The 22,364-nt window shown below is 43.1% G+C and overlaps 1 protein-coding gene across 2 annotated transcripts in view; it reads right to left on the bottom strand.

Annotated features, from left to right (window-relative positions):
* NFATC2 (nuclear factor of activated T cells 2) overlaps positions 1-22,364 on the bottom strand; it is a 90,493-nt gene that overhangs the window by 3,596 nt on the left and 64,533 nt on the right. The window contains exon 10 of one of the 2 annotated variants that reach the window (XM_063350245.1): positions 3,560-3,647. The exons of the other annotated variant lie outside the window; for it this stretch is intronic. Within the exon in view, the coding sequence (XP_063206315.1) occupies positions 3,604-3,647 (44 nt within the window). The 3' untranslated portion in view covers positions 3,560-3,603. The remainder of the gene's footprint in view (positions 1-3,559; positions 3,648-22,364) is intronic. 2 annotated transcript variants of the gene reach the window in all.

Raw genomic sequence — 22,364 nt, 5'->3', positions numbered from 1 at the left:
TTCTCTCTCTAGGCTGCACTTGTATTAGGAGACACATGATGTGCCAAACTCCAGCACTGCCTGTTCTGGGGCTCCATTTCACATGCAGCTCCTTGGTGCCGTATTCACCAAGGGGGTCCGCGGTTCAGAAACTCTTTATCTACTTTGACAAATTTGCGGTAAAATCAAAGGTTTCAGACCCCAGATCTAAATGATTTCTCCTCATTAATATTTAAGGACTGGACAAGGACTAAATCAAACCAAACACGACCCTCACCCAAGACTGATTAATCCTCAGGTATGCAGCTGCAAGGCTCCCCCATATTTAGGCCCATTTCTAACAGATGTTTATGAAAAAAAAATTAATTGACATAGTATTTCACCACTTCCCACAATTAAAAAAAAATGGCACCCAGTCTCTTATTGTCTGTGGGAAGGGGAACACATGATTTAATTTTTAATGTTTGACTAGTAGTTTGAAAGCTCCCTCCACTCTACATGCAATGGAATTTATCTCTGAGACAGTAAAAAAAAAAAATCTATGTTTTATGCAAAGCTCCATGTTATTACTGTAGAGATGTCTGCTGTGGTGGGCTATACTCCTCAAGGACTAAGTATTTGCCCTGAGCACAGCACAGGTGCTTGATGGTAGGAGCAAAGAGCCAGCCCTCCATGTTTCCAGGTACAGGAAACTCTCCTGAAGGAACCCCATAGCCTGTGCCACACAAGGCTATTTCCATCCCTCTGTCTCAAAAATCCCACCGTTAACAGCTCAGAGTTTAGCTCTTTCTAATTTCAGCCAGGAAATGCCTGATTTCAACCACACTGGTGCCTCTTGGAGAAGACATGGGCAAAAAAGCATGGCTGACAGCAGAACCTCCTGTCCTCTCCTACTGCCCAACTTTCTACCTCCCACCCACACCTGGTAGCTTCTACCAGCCTTTTGGGTGAATTCTTGCAAATAAAGCACGTGTGGGGTGTATTTGGTGTGTTGCTGCTCTGCAGTGCAAGCAAGCAACCAGTGGGAGGTGAGGTTGGTCCACTTTCAGGCAAAAAACCTCCTCCAGCTCAGTTAGAAGGGCTTCCTGTTTGCTCTACCCAGGAAATGAGAGGAGCAGGTCTTCAATGGAAATTTTTCACAGCCTCAGCTAAAAATAGCAGTGAGGTAAAAGAAGTGGGCACCCACTCTTACAGGGTCATTTCCTTTCTAAAAGCAAGTGGGCCGAGACTGCAGGCCGATTTATTTATCGACACATTTGTTTGAGCAGCCAGCGTACCAAAAATACCGTGTACGAGTTTCCTTTCATTTAATACAACCACCACTTGTGGAAATACCGTAGCCAACAGTCATCTTCATCTAGGAAGGGTTAAATACTAAGTGAAAAATGAGCAGATAATTAAATGGAGTTTTCTAAACCTACAGTCTTTTGAGGAGTCCATTTTTGGTTCTGTTTCCCAGCCTGAGCTCTAGGCAAAGTGAAATCCGTGGTGCAGCACCAGCAGACCCCGAGCCCAGAGCCTGGCCAGTGCGGGGACCTCCGCTCGCCAGCTCCAGGCAGGTTGGACGGTGTGGTGAAGGGCTTAGCCTGCAAACTTCACTTTCCTTCCTGCATGCTGCAGGGGAGGTCAGCCGTGGGGTTTGCGGGCTGAGGTTACAGGGGGCCTACAATCTGAAAGAGCTAAAAAGCTGTGGGGAACAGTATGAAACATTAACGCCGTAGCTGAGCTGCAGGACCGTGCTTGGGTGCAGTTGGGCTCTCTCTGCGTGAGCTCTTACAGGTGGGAAACTGGATTTTTGTTTTAAGCATCTGAATGACAAGGGAGCTTCCTCTTACTAGTTGGCCTCAATGTCCTGTAGTCACCCTGAATTTCACCAAAATCCATGTGGTGAGGGGAGATAGGTGCGGTCTAGGTTGGGCAACACTAATCTGGGAGCTCTTAAGGGAAAGACGTGTAAGTCAATGATTGTCTCAGCACAAAAAGTCCTAATCTACAACCAGAGCGCCTAAATCTAATAAGTACATAAGTGTTACAAGAATGGACCCCAAGGCCAGTATCTCCCAGCTTGGCGCCACCTCCAGAGTGAGTTTAGTGAAATCACACATCTTTGGTGATCTGCTCCAGATTTGAGAGCATGTGGATCCGGATCCAGGTGTAATCTCAGTGACTTGGGTTTCAATACTAGGTTGAACAAAATCAGCGACCTGAGACATATCTAAACTTCAGAGGAAGCTGAGACCATGTGCTGAACTCACTATTCTGAACTCCCATTTATTTTTTTGGTAGCATGGTTAAAATGTATCTCAAGTATCAGTTCTCATTATTTGCTCATTTCTAGCAGAGAGGAAATGGAGATGATGTGATTAATAAATAAAACATTGTTATTTAAGGTGCCTGGCCTGTGGCAGCTCTGTAGCACAGTGCTATTGATCCATTTAATGAGAAAGAACTGATTAAATGGGGCCATGAGGACATATGCCAAGATAATGAAAGATTAAATCATAAAAAAGGATATTGAAATTACAGCTGACGTCATCCATCCAGACCAAGGAAATGCCTAGTTAGGCCTGAATCCCTTCAGCATATCCTCTGTTAGATACTGCTGTTGTACGAATATTACAGCCCCAGTACTGAGAGATCCCCAAGTTAGCTGAATGCGAAAGGCTGGCCGAAGTCATGGGAGAATGTCTGCGTTCTTCTAATCACTCAGCTTTGATGGGTTAGAGTCAGTCTCTCAGGCTCCAGTCCTCAAAGACATTTAAGACTCTAATTCAGATAGAAATCTGGAGTGTATTCACTTGCGGGATGATAGTGGGTTGTATTAAATACCGAGCTTCAACTAGTAGTCCAGAGACAGAAAACAGTCTCCAATTTTAGCTGGCAATGAGTCAGGCTCCTTGTAATTGATTATATACACGCACACACACTCATATGCATGCGTACGCACACATTCACACACACATCGGAATAACAACTTTATTAGCGTTATTCCATGTATACATCTGGAATAACACCGATGAAGTCGATGCTGTCACAGCACTATGCCCATGGCAGTGACTGGGGTCTCGTGCCCTTTGGCTCTCATCAGAGGAGGCAAAGTTCAGCTCCAGTGGGCTTCTCCCTGCAGTATTCCATGTTTGCTCCGCCGACGCAGCCAAGAGGCATTTTTACATGCAAAGCAAACACATGACACGCAGGGAGGAACTAACGGCATAACAGGGACTGGGGAGGAAAGCTGAACCCTGAATTTTCAGTGTGCTCTCAAAACGTGACCAGGCAAACCATGGTCCTAACGTGATTCTAGTTGCTGCCTGGAAACAGCAGGATGCTTTAGCTTTAGCCCAGCATGCACAACCCCATCTCTCCTTCCCTGCCCACCAGGCCCCCAGCTACTTCAGGACAGCTCTGTGGTACACAAGTGGAGAAGAAAAAGAATGAAAAAAAAAAATTAAATTAAATTAAGTGAGATTTTAAACCCTTTAAGCCAAATAAAAAGGGGCATGACTTTTTAATTGAAAAAAAATAAATAAAGGTTAAGAGAAACACACAGCTGGAGAAAAGGCAGAAAAGTACCAATTACCTTTCTTTTTGATTGCTTGGATCAAAGATCACAGTCATTCTTTTTCATATAATGTTTTGTATCCAGCTAAGGTGTGTGTCTATCAGCTCTGAAAAAGATTTGCAAAACCATTTTTGAGAAAAAAAGGTAACCTTTGACCTATGTTGCAAGGCCAAATGTTACAGTTTTCAGCTACTCTTTCATTTTGTGGTTTAATTTATTAAAAGGACATTTCAGCATATACAATACATAAGGCAGAACTTAACCGCTGACCTTTCCGTTTGCTCAGATCCAGAACTAGATTTTACTTTTTACCCCTCTTTTCTCAGCTGATAATATCTAAAAATAAGAATGCAAAAAGTACACTCCTAAATTGATCACAAAACATAAGCGAAATGCTGGTAATTTGATCTGAGACTTCAGAGGCACACAAGGTCCATGCTTCTTGTAAGTCAGGTCAAAGACTAGCCACTGCCTTTTGCAAAATTCAGTTATATTATCGTCTTAGTGGCCCAAATAAAACATGACACATTTATGCCAGATCAAAAGTCAGTCCCTTTTAAACAAGAGATCTAACCACAGTGTCCGTGTAAATTAGACTTTGCCTTAATTGTACAGAACAGGAAAGATATGTGCAAAGAAAGTACGAAAGTTAGAGTCTTTGCTTCAAACACAAATAAGGTGAATTACTTTTTCTCATAAAATGGCAATATATTAAATTCTGTTTCATTTTTTTTCTGTCTGATCTTTTTAGATTTCTTTTGAATTCATAATGAAAGCATTTGGCACTTCTGCAAAACCATGTGGAAATTAAAAAAAAATCACTGCAATATTAAGGAGAAAAAAGTGTTTCTTAAAAACTAAGTTAGTTTTGAGTGCAAGATTCAGAAGTGCCTTTGCTGCTGGATTTCAGGTCACTATATATAGAAAAGAAATATTTTACTTGGCTCCCTAAGACTGTGCAGCCACGTATCGTACGCTGGAACCTACCACTCAGTACACAGCCTATTTCATATTCTGCATCCTGGAAAATCAGCTTTTGCATATGCAAGCAGAGCAACTAATTGACTGGTAAACACAAACTTAGGTGTATCAGGCACAAGGAGCCCAAACCCAACAAACTGTGTTGGGGAAAAATACTGGGTGTGTGCAGAGGGGTTGTTTTATAAATCAACAGCAATGAAAGGCTTTTTTTCTGTAAAATGGGGACTTATAACTTAGCCGTAAAGCTTTGCTTTCACTACACGTCAAAAAAAGGTTTTACCTTGTTGAAATAATGCCAACAGATGCACCCTGCAACTTTTCTTCCTTGTCCTGCTTGTAATCTATTCAGTCTGTGTAAACTATAAACCTCTTCAACACCATCCAGCCCAACAGCCACTAATTAAGCAAATTCTTGGAAGAAGTTACTGATCTCAAACTAAGTGGCAATTCAGCTCTCATGATGCATTTTCACAATAATAGTTTCAACAGACTCAAAACCCAACAGCATCTTTCCATGAATTTAACATCATAATATAGATATCAGATGGAAAACAGAATCTAAATAAAATGCATATTTTTGGCTAAAGCCTGTCCCAACTGAAATTAATATCTAAATTCCTTGTGATTCTCAGGATCCTGATTTCACTCACGACATTTAAGTATCTTTCCCTTATATTTCAATATAGTTCCAGAGTGAGGTGCAAAGTAAAACAATCAGTATCTCTGGTACTATACTACCCAAAATCTTTAACACGAAGCTGGGTGTGCCTGTTAAAAAAGAGCAGGAGATAAATATATCTCTGCTATTTCTACTAAAAAAAAATCAGTGTCCTAAACGCACTATACATCAAAACTATCAAGAAGGAAATACTCAAAAGACAAATCTGTCTGTGACACTACCCCAAGAATTTTAAGGATTTTCTAAGTACCTTCATTATTTTTAGTGTGCTTCCAGAAAAGATCAACAGCCTACCACTACAAAACAACTGTATCAAAAACTGTCCAGAAAAAGTGGGACCTAGTGGTTAGAGCAGAGGACTGGGTAGTGGGACTCCAGCGCCTGGACCTCTGCTATATCATACCTTGCCCTGTTGCCCCAGCCAAGTCCAAAGTATCTCTGAAGGACCAGATTTATTACAGGTTTGCTTTGGTCTAAAAAATGCAGAAAGACTGTGAAGGTCACATTCAGGGAACTTAAATAACACATGCTTAACTAACAGAAAAAAGCCTGAAATGATGATGACCTGCATAGAATGAGCCTATACTAAGTGTGTGGATGTAGTAGAGAGAAATAATTTTCAGAAGTCCCTACCAGGATGATTTAAAGTCCTTAGGTAGTTTAGATCCCAAACTACCAAAGGCACGAGGCACTTAGGGACTCTAAATATTCTAACAGGCAACAATTTAAGTTACTAACCTAAAGCCTTTAAACTCGTAAACGTCAGTCAACATTGGAGTGCACAATATCTCTAAAAATTCTGTCCTAAGTATTTCTATTATGAAATTGAACCAACATAGGCAACGGAGAGCACTTTGAAGACAGTGACCTGTTCTGACTTTGCTGTATAGCATCTAAAGGCAGGAGAAGGTGCATCCCCCAAGCCTGAGGATGCCTTGTCCTGGGAGACACTGGGGTACCACTTGTGAGAAGCCGCACAGATGCTCTCTCCACTGACTGTGCGGGAAGTCTGGGAATGGTATCCCGAGACAGTTGGTAGCCTGAATAATTTATTTTAGACAAACAACCCTCTGCTTTTGTTTATTCATGCATTACCCTCAGACAGAAGTTGTTACTCTGCAGTTCCCTCCAGCCAAGTTCTCTTCAGTGATGCAAAGCGAAGCAACCAGTTAGAAGGGAAGGAAAACAGAGCAGTTTGCAGCAGCGGAGATAACGTGAAACCTGTGCTGCTCTCCCTGGGCTACCTGCCATGCAGGGAGCTGTTGGGTGCCTGTCCTATTTTGCCATGCTTCACTTCAGCTTGTTACACAAATGGTTACAATCTTGTAAATCAGTAATAAGTTGCACCTGAACCTGTAAGTGATTAGTAAAAAATCATTACACTTCCACGGCCAGAGGACTTTCACACAGTTAATCAGTTAAGAAAAGAACTGGGTGTTAACTGTTTGTTTAATTCCCTGGAAGACCAGTTTATTGAGACCCCCATAGCAAGAGGACTGAAATCTGAAGTGCAAACAATATATGGGAGACTTATATTGCTTACACATGACATACTCTCCTGGAGAAACAGATGCCAAATGCTACCCTAAAGTGAGCTGAACGGAGGAATTCTAAGGCACCTTAGAATTAAGGTGCTTTCAGTTATTTAATCCATTTGATCCCTGTTTGAATCTGTTGGAAATCAATGCGTTATGTTTTCTAGGCACCTCCTCCATGAACCAGGAAACTGGGGTTATGTGATATTTGCAGGACACACGTACACACGCACGAGCTTTCTCATCCTGGGTTGCTGACTAGAAGAGCAGAAGAGCAATTTTTGCTCCAGAGTGTGATTTCCTGTTTGCTTGATGGATTTCAGTATTTAGTCGACAATTTTTTATCAGAAGATTCTAAGATAGGCGCAAACCCTGCCTATGCATCAACTGGAGGAAGAATCCCCATCAGCTGGCAATCTAGACAGTGCACCTTCAGGCGCAATGTCATGTCCTTTCCCTCCTGCCCCGATAGGCTTCAGCATATCACTGTGGGAAGCCCTGGGAGCTCATCTGCAGGCTCAGTCCCTGCTGTAAAAATACCTTAATTTAGAGGAGTTGCATCTTAGTCACTGCACAAGTGCAATGGGAAGAGGCACCCCATCAAAACTGGGGTGTTTCTTTAGATCTCATTCTCAGAACCCTTTTTCTTCTCCATCCACAGCGCTGCACATAGTGAAACTGAACCTGAGGGAGGGTGTTCAGGGTGGCACCCAGTGCCAGGCCCTGCCAACCTCCTTCACAGCTTATCTGGCAAAGAACTGGCTCTGAATATTAATGCTGACACTGCCAGGAACTACATGAATATGAAGCAAAAACTCTTGTGTTATTAAACTTCCTAAGTCTATGATAAATATCCTGTTTATTTATTAAATAAATCCTTTAAGTCTGTTTAGTTGCTACATGTAAGGCATAAAGGGACTGCAACAAGATGTGCAGTTCTTCTACGAGTGTCAGCAGCCACTTTGGAAAGCGTACCTTGAAAGTGGAAAACTAGATCAGCCTGGGTGTGATGAGGAACTCCAGGCCACCGTGGATTTGGTTTGTAGTAGCTTTCCATAACAAAGTCTTTTTTTAACTGACTTTCTTTCTGCTCACATATATTTAGATATGACTTTCATTCTGCAGTACTCCGATGCCAGATAGTTTTGGCTGAAATTATAAGGGAAGGGACACGTGTTTGAGTCATGCAGTTGGCTCTCTCTAGTTGATAGTTAGCAAGTTACTGAGAAAAGATGAAGTTTGTATTCAGTTTTAGCTAACATGCAATGAGACCAAGTAAAATATTCCAAGTAGAATAGGCACATAATAAATAAATACACAAAAACTTATACCAGAAGGGGATGAAGTTCATTTTCTTTAACCACATTACTTGGCTAAACCAATACAGAAGTATTAGGCTGATGGACTGAAGCTTAAGAAACACAAGGCAAGAGTCTTCATTTTGTCACTCCTAACTCTTGATCTAACTCTGCGGCAGCAGCTGCTGCTGTAAAGCCCCAGGATGAACTGTGCTCACGTCTTTTTTTGTGTGCGTGGTTTGGACCTTATGAATTTGCTACATAACTGCTGAGATAAGCAGTGGCATTTGGTATTAAGACATGTTTCTTTTAGATGAAAAACAGCAAAACCAAAGGAGGTTGGTGATGATTTTTCCTACAGTAGCTTGCACCTCATGGTTTAAAAGCTAATGAAATTGGTAATAGATACCACAGTGTCTCTAAAATAGTAACTGCCGGCAGGAAAAGCACACAAGCGATAGCACTATTTATTCACATGTCACTGTGCAGTTTCATCATTCTCCTAGACTTAACCTATTTACTAAGAGGCAATATGAGTCATTCAGCGAAGTGTTTCAAAAACAGAGTGAAAAGAGAATGCATGGGAGAAAGCTATTTTTTACAGGAAATAATTGGGGGGTAGGAACCAAAGAACAGTTACAGCATGTTCAGGATTAGCTGAAAGTAACAAGAATAGGCAATACTGCTGCTTTTTTTAATTTCTGTCACAAAGGAACTACCAGAACAAATATTTAATTGAGGGGAAACAAACCATTTAACAAATATTTAATTATGGGGAAACAAACCACACTACCTTTCCCTGTAGGCAGTTTTGCAGGGGATGAACAGTCAATAATGTAATCTATTTTCTTCCCTTGAGCACTAGCGCTTACATCTATTAATCCACAAAACTATTTACTGGCTCTAATTCTCTGGCATCTTATCTTCTGCTGTGTCTTAACTTTGAAAGCGTCCCCGCTGAAGGGCTTGTGGATTCTTGCAGAACTCAGGCCTCTCCAGCAAACCGGGTTTCCCTCCGAACATGTCTGAAACTGAACTTTGAGCCCAGCGCTCAGGAGAAAACAGCCTGCAGAAAATCACTGTCCTAAGGTAACAGGGAAGATGCACAAGTGGCCTATGAACAATTTTGCCAGACAAACCAAGCTCTCCTCTGGAAGAGGCATGCAAATAACCTTCTGCTTGCAATTACTCTGCTTTCACAAACAACTTCAGAACAGCGAGTGCAAAGAAGGCATATGTTTCTTATGTGTCTTATTTTAAAGAGGATTATGGGCAGTAGGCACACTGTTGGTTGTGAAAAATACTGAGCATGGGAACACATGAAATCACTTTTGCGCACAGATTATTTTTCTATCATGACTCCACATCCTTCAGCAAATGAATGTTTGGAGCCAGATTCTTCCCTTCTTTGTGTTCAGCACTGAATGTTGAGTGCTGTTTTAGGAGCCCTGGTATCAGGAACTGCCTCTGCAGGTGATGGAAAGGGATAGGCACCGATAGAGAGGTCTGCGGGTCTTGGCAACGGGAGTCCAGGACAGCTGAGAACCTAACTTTGGGGCTACAGTTACAAATTCCAAGCTAGCTGGAAAGAATCCAGACCATTAAATATTTAAGTGGTTATTGACAGGGTGCTACCATTCACATATAACAATGTCAAGGAGGTGTCACATACAAGATACTGTGTGTCTGCCCACATCCATCTGTTTGCTTTTATTTTGCACTTTGACTGTAAGTCCTTTGAGGCAGGAACTGTTTTTTTCCTTTGGAGTTGACACAGCATCTGCCACAATGGAGTTCTCATCCATGTGGGGGTTTCTAACATAAAATAATGTAATAATAAAGATACTAAATAATACTATGGAGTATATCTATAAATCAGAGACCATTACGAACTGAGAAGGAGAACTAATTATATGATACACCTATAACTACAGAAAGGACTACGGGGCCTAGACACTCTAAGTGACTTTGCATCTCACCTCAAGAAGGCCAGGAACCTCTGACAGTAAATAGCTTGAGAGCATAAGAAAAATGTATATGCATCATCTAAATACCCAAAACTTTCAATTTGACTCAATGGCACAAACGATAAAACTTTTGTTCTCAGTATGAAAAGAAAAGAAAAGGGGGGGATATAAATTACCAGAAAGAGAAATGAGCTCCTCGATGTCCAATAGCTGTTGAGGTGACTATCTTTAGCTGAAGTGTAGCCAGCGCTATTGAGGTTGGGCAATTCCCAACCTCACCACAATAGCAATAACCTACATTTGTTCAGAAATTAGCCCTCAATTATTTGCAGACCTCCCATCCCAATTCCAGATCAAGATGTAGGAACAACCACCCAAAGAGACTGCCCCAGGGAATCCTTCCCAGGAATTAATGATGAGCCATCCCAAATTTCCAACTGTGAGGTCTGAGCGCTGTGTGTATCCCCATGCAACTCAGGCAGGAGGCAAAATACTGTGCTCACTGCAGTGTCTCAGGGGCATGCTGCAAGACACTGCAAGTACCTAGCAAGACCATCCTACTCACTCCCAAGCTCTCATCAGCTGTATGACAACATTCTCCTTTATACGTGAGTTTGCACAGCCAGCTCACAAGCACTGCATTTGTAGCTCATATTGAACCTATTATGTTTGTATTTAACCACCCATTGCTACACTTCCTGGGTGAATTCCAACAAAACAACGAAGGCTTTGGAACCATATCATGATAAAACACCCTCTTGCCTAAAATAAAGATAAAACTTGCTTACATTTGATATGATCTCATCTGACTACAGAACACATTCAGAAGCAATTGGCAGGCCATCCCCTCAGCTAGGAACGCAGATTAAATGGGAAGACTGTCCTGCAGTTGGGGAACTAGCCACAGACAGATGGAAGAGACAGTAGTAGCAAAGTGGAAGGCCAAGATCACCATAACTCTTTCTGAGCAGTCCTGGAAGGAGAGTGACTGCCAACACAAATGAAATGCCCCAGCTAACACACCCAGCATAATGAAACTGTGTGAAGCCACCACAAGGCCAGATTTTTAAAGGTATTTTGGTAGCTAAGTCTCAACTAAATCACTGTGGATTAGACATCTAGCCACTCTAAAAAAAAATCAAATATGCAAAGAGACAGGCATGCATCACCTCTCAGAATCTGGCCTAAGCTGTGCCCTGACTACCACCAGCTGCTGTGCTTCGTCCCAGGCTCAATGTGGAGGAGAAGGACAGTGGATCAGCCATCATGGGGAGAAACCCAGCGGACGCAACAGCACCACTGTCCATCCTAACCTGCACTCCCCCGTAACTCATCAGGCTCAGAGACTTGCCTATGGGCTGTAGCACATACTCCCAGCCAGCCCTGGCTCACGTGGTGTTCCTCGGCACTGCAGGATTGCCTGACAGTGAATGTGGGTGCAACACTTCACATTGGAATTACCCACTGGCCCAGCAGCAGCAAAAGGCAGGTGCCTGGCAAAGGGAAGGGAATATTCCAGGTACTACAAAAATGCCACATGAAAAGAACTAAAAATGAAAGTAATTTACTGGTGGGAAAAGATAAACCAAGAGGCTGGGTCTTCCCCCTTTCAGCCAAAAAGTTAAAATGCGCTCAAGTTTAAGTGGGTGGTTAAGCCATGGTGACTTCAGAGCAGGCTCATGCCACAGTGGGTGAACTGAAAATTCCCCCATTTTGTGCTGACAGCAACCAGTGACCTTGGGAGAGCCCTGTCAAGCAGAGATCGGTTATGTTTCACAGCCAAGCCAGCATCCCTGCGGGGCCCTTAGGCATGGAGGGGTGGGAGCATGCTTTGCCCCGGCTGTGCCATGGGTTACACAACAAGGCTTTCGTCTCAGGGGGTCCCCTTGACGTGACTGCAATCAACACTAAAAATGATAGCGCAGTTTATATTTGGGCTAGAAATCACCACTGTTAATAGCAACAGCCAGCGGAGTCGCCAGAGAGGGTTTGGTCACTGCTGACCCTGGCTGAGATCTGAAGGATGACCAGGACAAGAGAGGGCTTCAGCCTTTTGGCCACAAAGACAGGCAATTTTTATGTCTCAAGAGGGTGACCATCTCCAGTGGGCACTCTCTCCTTCTCACCACCTGTGCTAGGTGCCCCAAAACCATCCCCCAGTTGCATTTCTTCACCTGCTTGTGCAAGGCACTCAGCCCGGCCCTGCTGCTGTGTGGGGGCAGCATCAGAAGGGGAGCAGAAAGCAACACGAGAGCTGCTAGTTTGGTTTGGGCTTCTTTTTTTTTTTTTTTTTTTTTGATTCAGAAATGTCATCTGCATCCAGCTGCTAGTATTTTGGAAATCTGCTAGGTTTTGTTTTCCTCATGTGGTTCAGTGCGGCTGATGTTCCAGCTGCAAAACCCTCTGCAGCCAGTGAGCCTGCTTAAAGCAACTATACATGAAAGCCCGTGTCCTGGCCAGTACCTGCTCTCCTGGGAGCACCCTGGGGCTCCCCCTGGGCAGCCTCCTCATCACTCTAATGGGAACAGTGCTTAACTCCATCGCACCCACACCAGATGAGAACGTGGTGATCAGGAACTGCACAAATAGATATCTACATCAACTAATGCGTCAGAGAAAACATTTTAGTTGCAGCCAACAGCATCCTGACCCCGACTTCTGAACGCATGGTAATGCTTATGCTGTGAACTGCAGCATAATAAAATACACTGTAAATAAATAAACTTCCAAAACACTATGGCATTGCTATCCACTTTCAGTTTTTCTGCTTTTTTGTAGAGTTTGTTTTTTAAAATCCCAAATTGTTATGAGTATAATCTATGTTATCTACAAAAAGACCACGATTCAGGAACAGGGCAGGTTATACATGAATGAGGGTAGCGCCTTTACCCCTGCATATTTTCCTTCCAGTATGCTTTTCCCATGCCAGTTTCAGTTGCCTACTTACTTTCGAGGCCACAATAATCCCCCTATCCCAGAGCAGACATCGCTGCTAGAGGTGGAGAACGGCCAGATCCAGAGAGCCTTGAAAGGGCAGGAGAGACTGCAGCGTGATATGAGGAGGTGGGGGCTTGCTGAGACTTATTTCCAAGGAACAAACTTTTAATGCAGTGTGGGTTATACATGTGAAAACATGGTGATTAAGTTAAGGGACAGGGCTTTATTACTTAAATAATCCTTCCATTTGGCAGCTGAATCCCAAGTCCCCCATTTTTATCCACAGAACTCTAATTCCATGCTCAGTTACTCACTGACACGGACAAAATCATCCATCACTGAAGAGTCAGGTAAATACGAACCCCCACTAAAACGTAGCCTGATCGTGTAATTGGCCTTTACATGTCTTTCCCCTCCCGAGCAATGTTGGGTGATTAATGACCCCTGATGATTATATTTACCAAGTAAGCTATAAAAGAAAGTATAAATGATATGAAAGCGTATTTGCTGCAGCAGAGGCATTCAGTGGCATACCGGGGGGCTGCGTCCCTGGCAGGGGTAGGACAGTCCCCAGAGGCAGCGATGCACTGCAACACAACCTCTATGTGTCCAAAGCCCTGGGGGGAAAGGGAAAGACAAAATCCTCCTTAGAGAATCCCTAACTCCTGCAGATGATACGCACATTGTAGCTGAAGTTAAACAAAGAAGAAAAGAAAATACATAGTGTGGGCTGCCTGTAAGGTCACTACACCAGTGGAGAAGGGATTACTTTAATTTCCCTTTTACCTGGGAAGAAAAATAAACTGAAAAAAACCAAAATAACCCCACCACCTCTTTAAAGGGTTGGAAAAAACCTGTCTGAGAAGGAGATAGTTGAAAACACCTCCTTGAACACGTGCTGTTTTCCATCCCCCATAAGCAGGCCTTAGTGTATCTTTTACCACGGCTGGCCTGGATGCAGGCATTTCACAGCGCGGGAGAGGCGGGGTGAGGAGCAAGAGGACGTGAAGTTTGCTGTGCTGTCCAGAAGATGAAAACACTAGTGCTGTTTATAGAGGGAAACCCAATTCGTCAGCCCAAATGAATTCCTGTGCTAATCCATGCAGGCTTCATGTTTTCCACCAGCCCCAGCCACTGTAAAGACTATCTTTAGGAGGCACAGTGTGTTTGGAAAGGAGCAGCTGGAAAGAGGAGACGTTTATGCCAGCTTGGAAGGCTTTCTGGTATGGAAAAAGAGGAATGCTCTCTTGGGTCTCCCCACAAAATTAAAGCATCTTCATCCAGAGCAAAACGATGCCAAGCACAACAAACAAAAGCGGCTTTCCCCAACTCTCCTGGGCAGCCGCACTCCAGGGTTCACAATGGTTTCCATAGAACTTGTTTTGCTATCATAACAAATTCGATCTATCCAGGCGTGATGGTGCACACTGTTTTCTAAAGACAAGAAAATTAATTTCCTCACTTATTTGTCTGCCAAAGCATTTTTGTCTAGGTGCCACAGACAGGGACTCCCCAGATAACTAGTGCATCTGCCGGTCGGCTGAATGCAGCGTTTATGCATCTTGAAAAGAAAAATCCTCGAGAGGTTCTGGTCTGCGTACATGGCACGATGCGAATTACCTTTGCTGCAGAGGCTGGGGGAGAGGTTGCCCTTGGCTAATCATTCTCGTTCCTCAGCCTCTGATCCTCCCAAGCTGAGCTAGCCTCAGCACAGCGTGCCTGCGTGCGGCAATGCGAGCTTCCTGTAATAAACCAGCCATCAACCGTGTGCATCTCTCGCTGCATACATGGGAGGAAATGAATGTCTTGTTATATCGACCACAATCTGTTGAAATGCTAGTAAATATTACTAACTGTGATTACGGGCTAGATTATTTACATGGCCGGTGTACGTTCCCTGAGACTGAGAGCTGCACTGGAATGTCACACGCAGGTGAGGTTTCTTCCAGCCTTTCCACAGACACACTCACGTTCAGCTGTGGGTTTTGAAAAGCAGAGATGTTTTTCTACATGACAGAAAAAGTTGGAGGAGCATTCAATGCTACATCTAAACCAAGACCGTTATCAGAACAGCCTGAATTCTTGAAAAGTCTTAATCTTGATCTAAAACTTGCACTAGTTTTGAAGATGGGAAGAGCCATGAATTGTAATCAAGTATAAAACAAAGGTCCACAGATATTCATTTCTAAACAGACGTCATAATAGTTTTGTGTGCTTTTTCTTTTACTAATAGCCTATCAAATTTATACTGAAGAAAAATGTATATTAAAATGAACGTTTTTTAAAAAGGAAACATATCTGAAAACATAGTAGAAGTTATTTGAAGACATGAAGAGCTCTCAGGTAAACCAGTCTACCCAGTTGAAAATCTCACCCTAGGGTTTGCCTGCTGGAAATCAGTATCTTGTAATGCTTTCCAAGGAAAAAGACAGCACCCCACTCAAAGCAAATGCATATGCGTGAAGAAGAAACCAGACAAGAAAAAATTAAATGGAATTCTAAGGAAAAAAAGACCCACAAAACACAACATAATTAAAAAATACAGCTCCTAAAAGTCCTCCTCCAATTTGCTTCAGTTCTGGTTTAAACCAAGACAGTTTGCTCACTGGACCTGCTAATGCCTACAGTGGCCAGTGTTTGCAGGCTATTTCCAGCCTTTGCAAATGTCAATTTATACAAAATTATAATTGCTTCATATCCAGTGACTTGAACTAGGGAACTCTCCCAAGTCCTAAGGACAGCCTCCTAGGTTGGTGACCATTTACCTATAGAAATTCTGAGCCTTATTTTTAAGTGGCTTTCGCAGACTCGCGAAATAGGTATGGCAGTGCCCTCTGTGCCCCCACCAGTGCCCCTTTCCCTGGAAAGCATCAGCTGAAGGTACTGCCTGTGGGCAGGCTGGATGCACCACAACCGCACACAGCGTCTAACGGCAGGTGCCTTTCAAAGTCAGGACCTTCACAGACACCTTCGGAGAACAGCCCTGCTGCCTCCTGGTAAGAATCAGAAACCCAAAAGTGGGTGATGAAGACCCAGCACGAGCACAGGGAGCTATTTGACCATAAAGGGAATGCAATGTCTAGTACATCATCCAGCCTCCTTTGTCCTTGTGGCTACGGAATCTCCTGGAACCAAGGTCTTACAAAATAACCAATGCTGTGTTGCTCATAATGACAGATATTTAACCCAGGGAGGTTCAACTGTCACAATACTTTCACCATTGACTCCCATACTTCTGAAGTGGCTCCCCCTTCATTTAGTCATTCTCACTCTTTCCAATGAAACTTAGAAACCACCTAAATAAACCAGCACCGATTGAGACATTGCAAATGTCATAAGAGTCATTCATGTGTCTCACTATTTGTCCTGCATTTGACTCGATTCATTCATGGATGATGAAGTCATTCATCATTAAGAAACCAAACCAAACCACACCACAATTTGGGAATCTTTGACTAGACTCCCCTGGCAGAGATGATCAGAGGGAATGATTGCAGACTCACACTCCTCTAATTTACTGCTGCTTTTGCCTGGCCCAAATTATTCTTTGCACGTTAAAAGCGAATGCTCAGAGTCCTTGCAAAAAGGCAGAGCAAGTCAACATGTAAGCATTGAAAAAGGACTAATTTATGCTGTCACTTTGCTGTGCTATCAACTGGCTATTTCTGCAGGGCCTCAAGGTTTTCTGGTCATGCAGCGCACACTGCTTTGGTGCACAAACAGGTCTGGCTGTGCATGCCAGGCATGCATGCAGTGCACAAACTGCTGTGCTGCCAGCACTCTCCCACCACCCACGAGCCAAAGCCTGCCCAATGCACACAGCTGGCTGGAAGCAAGGGACAGTCCACTTTGACCTTTACTTCCACACCTGACAATTATCCATGGGGAAAAATTCTCCCTCAGATGCAAACCCATCATTCACTCCATTGTCCACAGGCAGAGGTCAATAATACTTTTCTCGCTGAATCTAGTTCAACTACGATTTCACTCTAAAGAAATGGTGTTTGTTCAGCGGAGGGCAGAGTTTAGCCTGTGTTTTGGAGTGCACAGTTTCCAAGTTAATAACACATAAAAGGACATGGCTTGATTAAAATGGGAACTGTGTAGATTAGGAGAACCTGCAGGAAGATGGAGAGTATTAGACTAGTTTCTCACTAAATTAGTGTTGCCTTGCTGAGTCACATGGGCATCACTATTGAAGTCCTTTGATCCTCAGTGGTTTTAGTCTAGTTATCAGTAGCTGAAGATTCAACTCTTTTTTACCTAACACTGGTTAAATGCAACTCAAGACCAAGTTTTCAAAGTCACTGTTATCAGACCATTAGTCATGCGAATACAGAGAGACCAGAGTTTTAATTGCCAAACAGACTGTAGTATATATAGTAGACGTGCACCTAAACTGGAGAATATCAATGTTTGCAAAGTTGGGAGTGCTTGGATTTAGGGGTTTTGTGCAGACCCCTTTTAGAGAGAGGATCCATCTGTGAAATTCACAGCTGGATGTACGCCCAGATTTCTGTGCTTGCAAAAATGAAGCATGGGGACTTGGAGTGATGATTCAGACAAAACTGTGTTGTTTATACATTTTAGGTTGGCTTTTACCTTCCTCTGGTTTCTTCTTGGTAAACACAGAAAAAATTACATTACAAAATGAGAAAGAGTATGAAAGCCAGCAGCTGGTTGAAAATTCAAATTAGGAGCTAATATACTGGGAAGGGAGTTTTATGGTCTTCAAGTATTTGCTCTTCTTCCCCTATCTCTCACTCTCCTGCTGGCATGACTACAGATGTGCTGGTTGTTTTTCAAATCAGAGAAGTAGGAATGACCTATTAGGTCATCTAGTATCTCTCGTAGCCAATGCAGGATTATCTTCTCGTACATTTGTCCAGTCTGCTTTTAAAATTCCTCTACAAACATACTGCATCCAAATTAGAGCACTGAAGTCTCTTGGAACTGGCGAGTAAGCAGCACTATAAAATGACCAGGGAATATAAAGCCATACCAGCTTCTGCTGGGCAGAAAAGTAGCTCTCACTATTTAGAGTTCTCGTAAGAAAACAAACTTTGATGGTAAATTCAGATGATTCATCCTCCATTTTTTATTCAAAAATGGCCAGGGATTTAGAAATAATAATTATTATTATATTTTCATAAGACACAAAGTAGGAAAAGCAGGTGGAAGAAAAATGGATTTTAAATTAATCACCTATAGGTCTTCATTCTTGTGGGAGAAAAGATCTATATAGACAAAAACTCCCCCATCAACTATCCACGCTGCCTGGCAGGATGTCACCTTAACTGGAAAAGTTCTGCTTGTGTGAATAATGCTGAGAATCCAGCCACTTTTCTAGAAGAGATGACTTTATAACTGGCTTTCAGTTTGTACCATAAACAGACTGTATATCTTTAAGATGGTTATTCTTGCCAGGCATTTTATTTCACAATAGTTAAAGAAATGTGCAGATGTTGTCCAAACTTTGCAAAGCAGCAGGGCTCTTTGCAGCTGCTTGCAAGATTTCAGAAGTGCAGTTTGAAAATAGCTCAAGCTGCCTTTTTGCTAGCCATCGCAGCAGGAACAGAATCCTTCGATGTATTATATTGCGGTTTAAGGGGGGCAAAGACCCCTACCCTTTTCCTGCCTTTGCACATTCTTAACATTGACACAATTTGTAATAAACAAAACCGTGAAGAGCAGCAATGCCAAACCCAGGCATTCAGGGTTCATGAGTCAGGCCTCTAATAATCATGAGATCGGTTTTAAAATCATGCAATCAGCTCCCCGCCCCCAAAGTTGCATCATTTTTGTCTGTCTGAATTTTGAAAGATCAAAACACCAAGGTTAGTATTTTTAATGTTTTGGTTTTTCTTGCATCGGACTTGAAAAGATCACTAAGAAAAAAATAGTTCGTATTTTGCTGAAGTCACCTGCACAGGACTTTTAAATCACTATAAATATTCCAAGACTCACATTAAAATTGCAAAGAATTAGGAAAAGCTTCAAGCTGCCATGTGGATGTAAGCCAGCTCACTGGTTACACTTATTCAATTACACCGTGCTAATTTTAAAGGGGAGATAACAGGATAAACTGTGAGGACAAATACATACCTAGCTGCGAGTTGCTTGTATAGTTTTCAGGGAGGGCAAAACTCCCCTCAGCAAAGCACCTTTCTAATAAATTAATCCAGCCCATTGCATCATCTTTGCTGGAAGTTACTAACACTAGGATTTATTTTGAGGTGGTCAACATACAAAGCAAGCAGGCTAAGCTCATGCAATTATTGCCTGTGTGAAAAGCCATTATATTTCATATGCTGTAGCTACCCCTACAAGTTTATCCAGCTTAGCAGCACTGGTGTTGCTGGTGAAACCCTTCTTCCAATGCAGACATAGTCATCCCAGTCCAAAAGCCTTTCAGTGAAACAGCTGGTGGTGGTTCCCTGACCTGGCATAAGCCGTGCTGATTCCAGTGTTTTTACACCAACAGAGCTGCGTCTATACAAGGGCTTTTACCATAATAGCTGTGTTAGCAAAATTTAAAAAAAATCAACCACCTTAACCAGCATAGTTATGCGGTAAGCTGCCTAAGTGTAAAACAAGCCTTGCTAAAGGTTTCCAGAGTGCTTCTCTGGTTCAATGCAAAATGGTGAATTTAGCTCTAGGAGGAGTTAACCTCCTTTCCTGCTTTGCTCAGTTTTGTTATAAGCCATTTCCTATCTGCACGTTTCTTGCTTCTCATCTCCAAAGCCCCCATTTTTAAAAAATGTTGTCAAAACGGTTATGATTTTGACTGAACTGAAAGAATTTCTGTGTAAAACACCCACTGTCACCCCTCACTGGCAGGAAAACCACTGATTCATTTTCCATACATCCGGTAGTTGCTCACACGACAGCTTTGCTCTGTCTCCAAACGCTGCCCTAAGAAATGAGGATATTTCTGACACACCTGTTCTCGGTGACAGGTAGCATAATGCTTGCCAGCAATCGTTCACTTCTAGAAAGCAGGTAGTATTCTTTGATATATACAGTATGAAAGGAGTGAGTCTGGTGGAAAGACAGAAAAAGGAGAGAGTACCTCTGCCAAACTCTCCATTTAGTGCAACGCATGTTTTAACAACCTACGGCATGGCCAGCTCTGCCCCAGCTCCTGCACACCAGGGCGACAGCTTCGCAGCCTTTGGTACCCCCAGGTGTGTGCGAGGGATGCCGCTGGGGGGATCTGGCAGCCTGGGGTCCCTTAGGCAAGTTACAGTTTTACCCGTGTCTTTTTGTATCAAGTGGGGCAAGTCCCTTAAAAGCTCTGCGACCCCTTTCACCCATCTGTAAGAGCTGGGTAAAAAGCTTGTCTGCTTCTTTCTGCAGTGGAATAATTTTAATTCATTACCATTTCTCTGCGCTGGATGAATAGTGTCACTGGACTGAAAAATGTTATTGTTGTTATCCCTTTAAATTGAAAGTGGATTAAAGGAATAAAAGTAAATGTATGGTCTATCTTGGCAGATGTCTTCCAACAGATGGGTGTCTATGGTCGTCTTTATAAGAGCTGTCTGCTGTCTGTGATTCAGGCCGTCTAAGGAATGCCATGAGCGTGAAGTAAATGGACAGCAAGTCTGGGAAAGGACTTTATTGTGGTTTAGAAGCTTTCAATTCTCAACTGCATGAACCAGTTCTTTTTTTCAAGTAACTCTTTGCCAGTATTTCAAAACTATCATTGAAAATTGCTTGATGCCTTCTGAGAACCGAGCGCTTTCTGCTGATAACGTTCCACTGGTTTAGCCTTCAAACGGTGGCATGTGTTCCACCAGCAAATCGCTAGAATTGGGGTTTATTGTCTTGGTGCATCAGTTCATGGTGGGACTCTGCCCATCGAGGCACCGAGAGAGCATTCACGTACCCATCCTGCAGTGTCAGTTCTTGGCAGCGGTGCCCGTGGTCTCCTAATGGAGTCTGCATGTTCTTTTGAACAGGAAACGCTTTGTAACACAACTTGCCTGTGGGCACTTACTGCACCAATTAAAGATTCCTGAGCTTGAGAACAAAGAGGTGCCAGTGGAACTATGGTTTTAATCACTTGATTCATTTTCTTCCTTCCTCCACTGCTGATTTTGAATGTATGGGTTTTTATTTTTCTCACTTTGTTTTGTTTTGCGTGTTTTTAGGCAGCAGGACAGCTGCTCAGAAAGACTGCTGGGGAAAGAGCAGTCTTGAAAAAGGGCTGGATTTGTCTGAATTTTCAAATTGTTTCTAGAGTTGAAGAACAACATCAGATGCTAGCTTGCCATAACAATACAAATACTTATTCAGGTATGCAGCTTTTTTTCCTGAGAATCCATGTGAGTTTTAGTAACATAAATGAACTAAACGCCTAACCGTACTAGAGGGAAGGATAACAAGATACTTCTTATAATGGTAAACTGAGGTACAGGAAAGTTAAATACTTTGCTGAAAGGCCAAGCTCAGACACAACCCAGAAGACCAGCCTCCTGATAGAATTCTTTCTACTTCCTGCCAACAGACTACAGGCTTTTAGGAACAGAACCACCTTTTTATTCTCTTTTCATATTTCATCTAGAAAAGCAAGACTCTGGCATATGACTAGGGCACTCAGGTCCTAATGTGACAAGCACAAAATAGCAGGGATCCAAAAATAAAGCATGTAGCGTACCCACGGAGTGCTGTAAGGTCCCAAAAGAGAACAGAAAATCTGGAATAAAGTGAGTCAGAGCTTCAAGAATGAGTCTGATGAATACACAGATTTGCGAGTGTTTGAGCGAAATGTTTGGAGAACGTACACGCTTCACTCTTAGTCAAACTCCGCCTGAGCAGAAATGACCACACCTTCTATGAAAAGTAGTTCTAATTAAAAACAGAGCATGGGTTTTTTTTGATGCAAATTGTTGCTCTAACTGAACCACAGCCCATGTGCAACATTCAAATTCACTCCTGTCTAAAATGCCAGGAAACAGGAACATTTCCCCCTCTGCCCTGTATTGCTATTTTACTCTGTGCATGGACACATGAGGAAAACAACTACAAATCAAACTAAAACATGCTCCTACAGCCACCATCTTCTGTGCTTTCTGGGGATGAAATCACTACAGTGTTAAGGAGAAAAGCAGCTCCTCTACAGCCAGGCAGGCGGCCGGACCCCTGGCCCCTGCTAGTGCGGCTCCACTGCTCTAATGCATGGAGGGCTTAAAGCTGCCTTCACCGTGCAGCTGAGGTTCCCCAGCACAGGGAAATCCCCAGCTGGCAGCAAGCTGACAGAGCTGGCTTCGTGCCACCCCCTCCTCCATCCGCCGTGCAGGGGCTGGGGAGGGAGAGCAGGACGCTCCGAACGTACTAGCATCCCAGCCAAAGCCCTAAGGAGCATGGTGGCTGCATGGGGGGGCCCTGTGTCCTGCCTTCCCTCTTCGCTGTACTGATGCT

This window comes from Chroicocephalus ridibundus, chromosome 12 (assembly GCF_963924245.1).
Source record: "Chroicocephalus ridibundus chromosome 12, bChrRid1.1, whole genome shotgun sequence".
Classification (NCBI taxonomy): Eukaryota; Metazoa; Chordata; class Aves; order Charadriiformes; family Laridae; genus Chroicocephalus; species Chroicocephalus ridibundus.
Note: the sequence above shows the minus strand (reverse complement) of the source record. Positions and strands in the feature narration are given on the sequence as shown.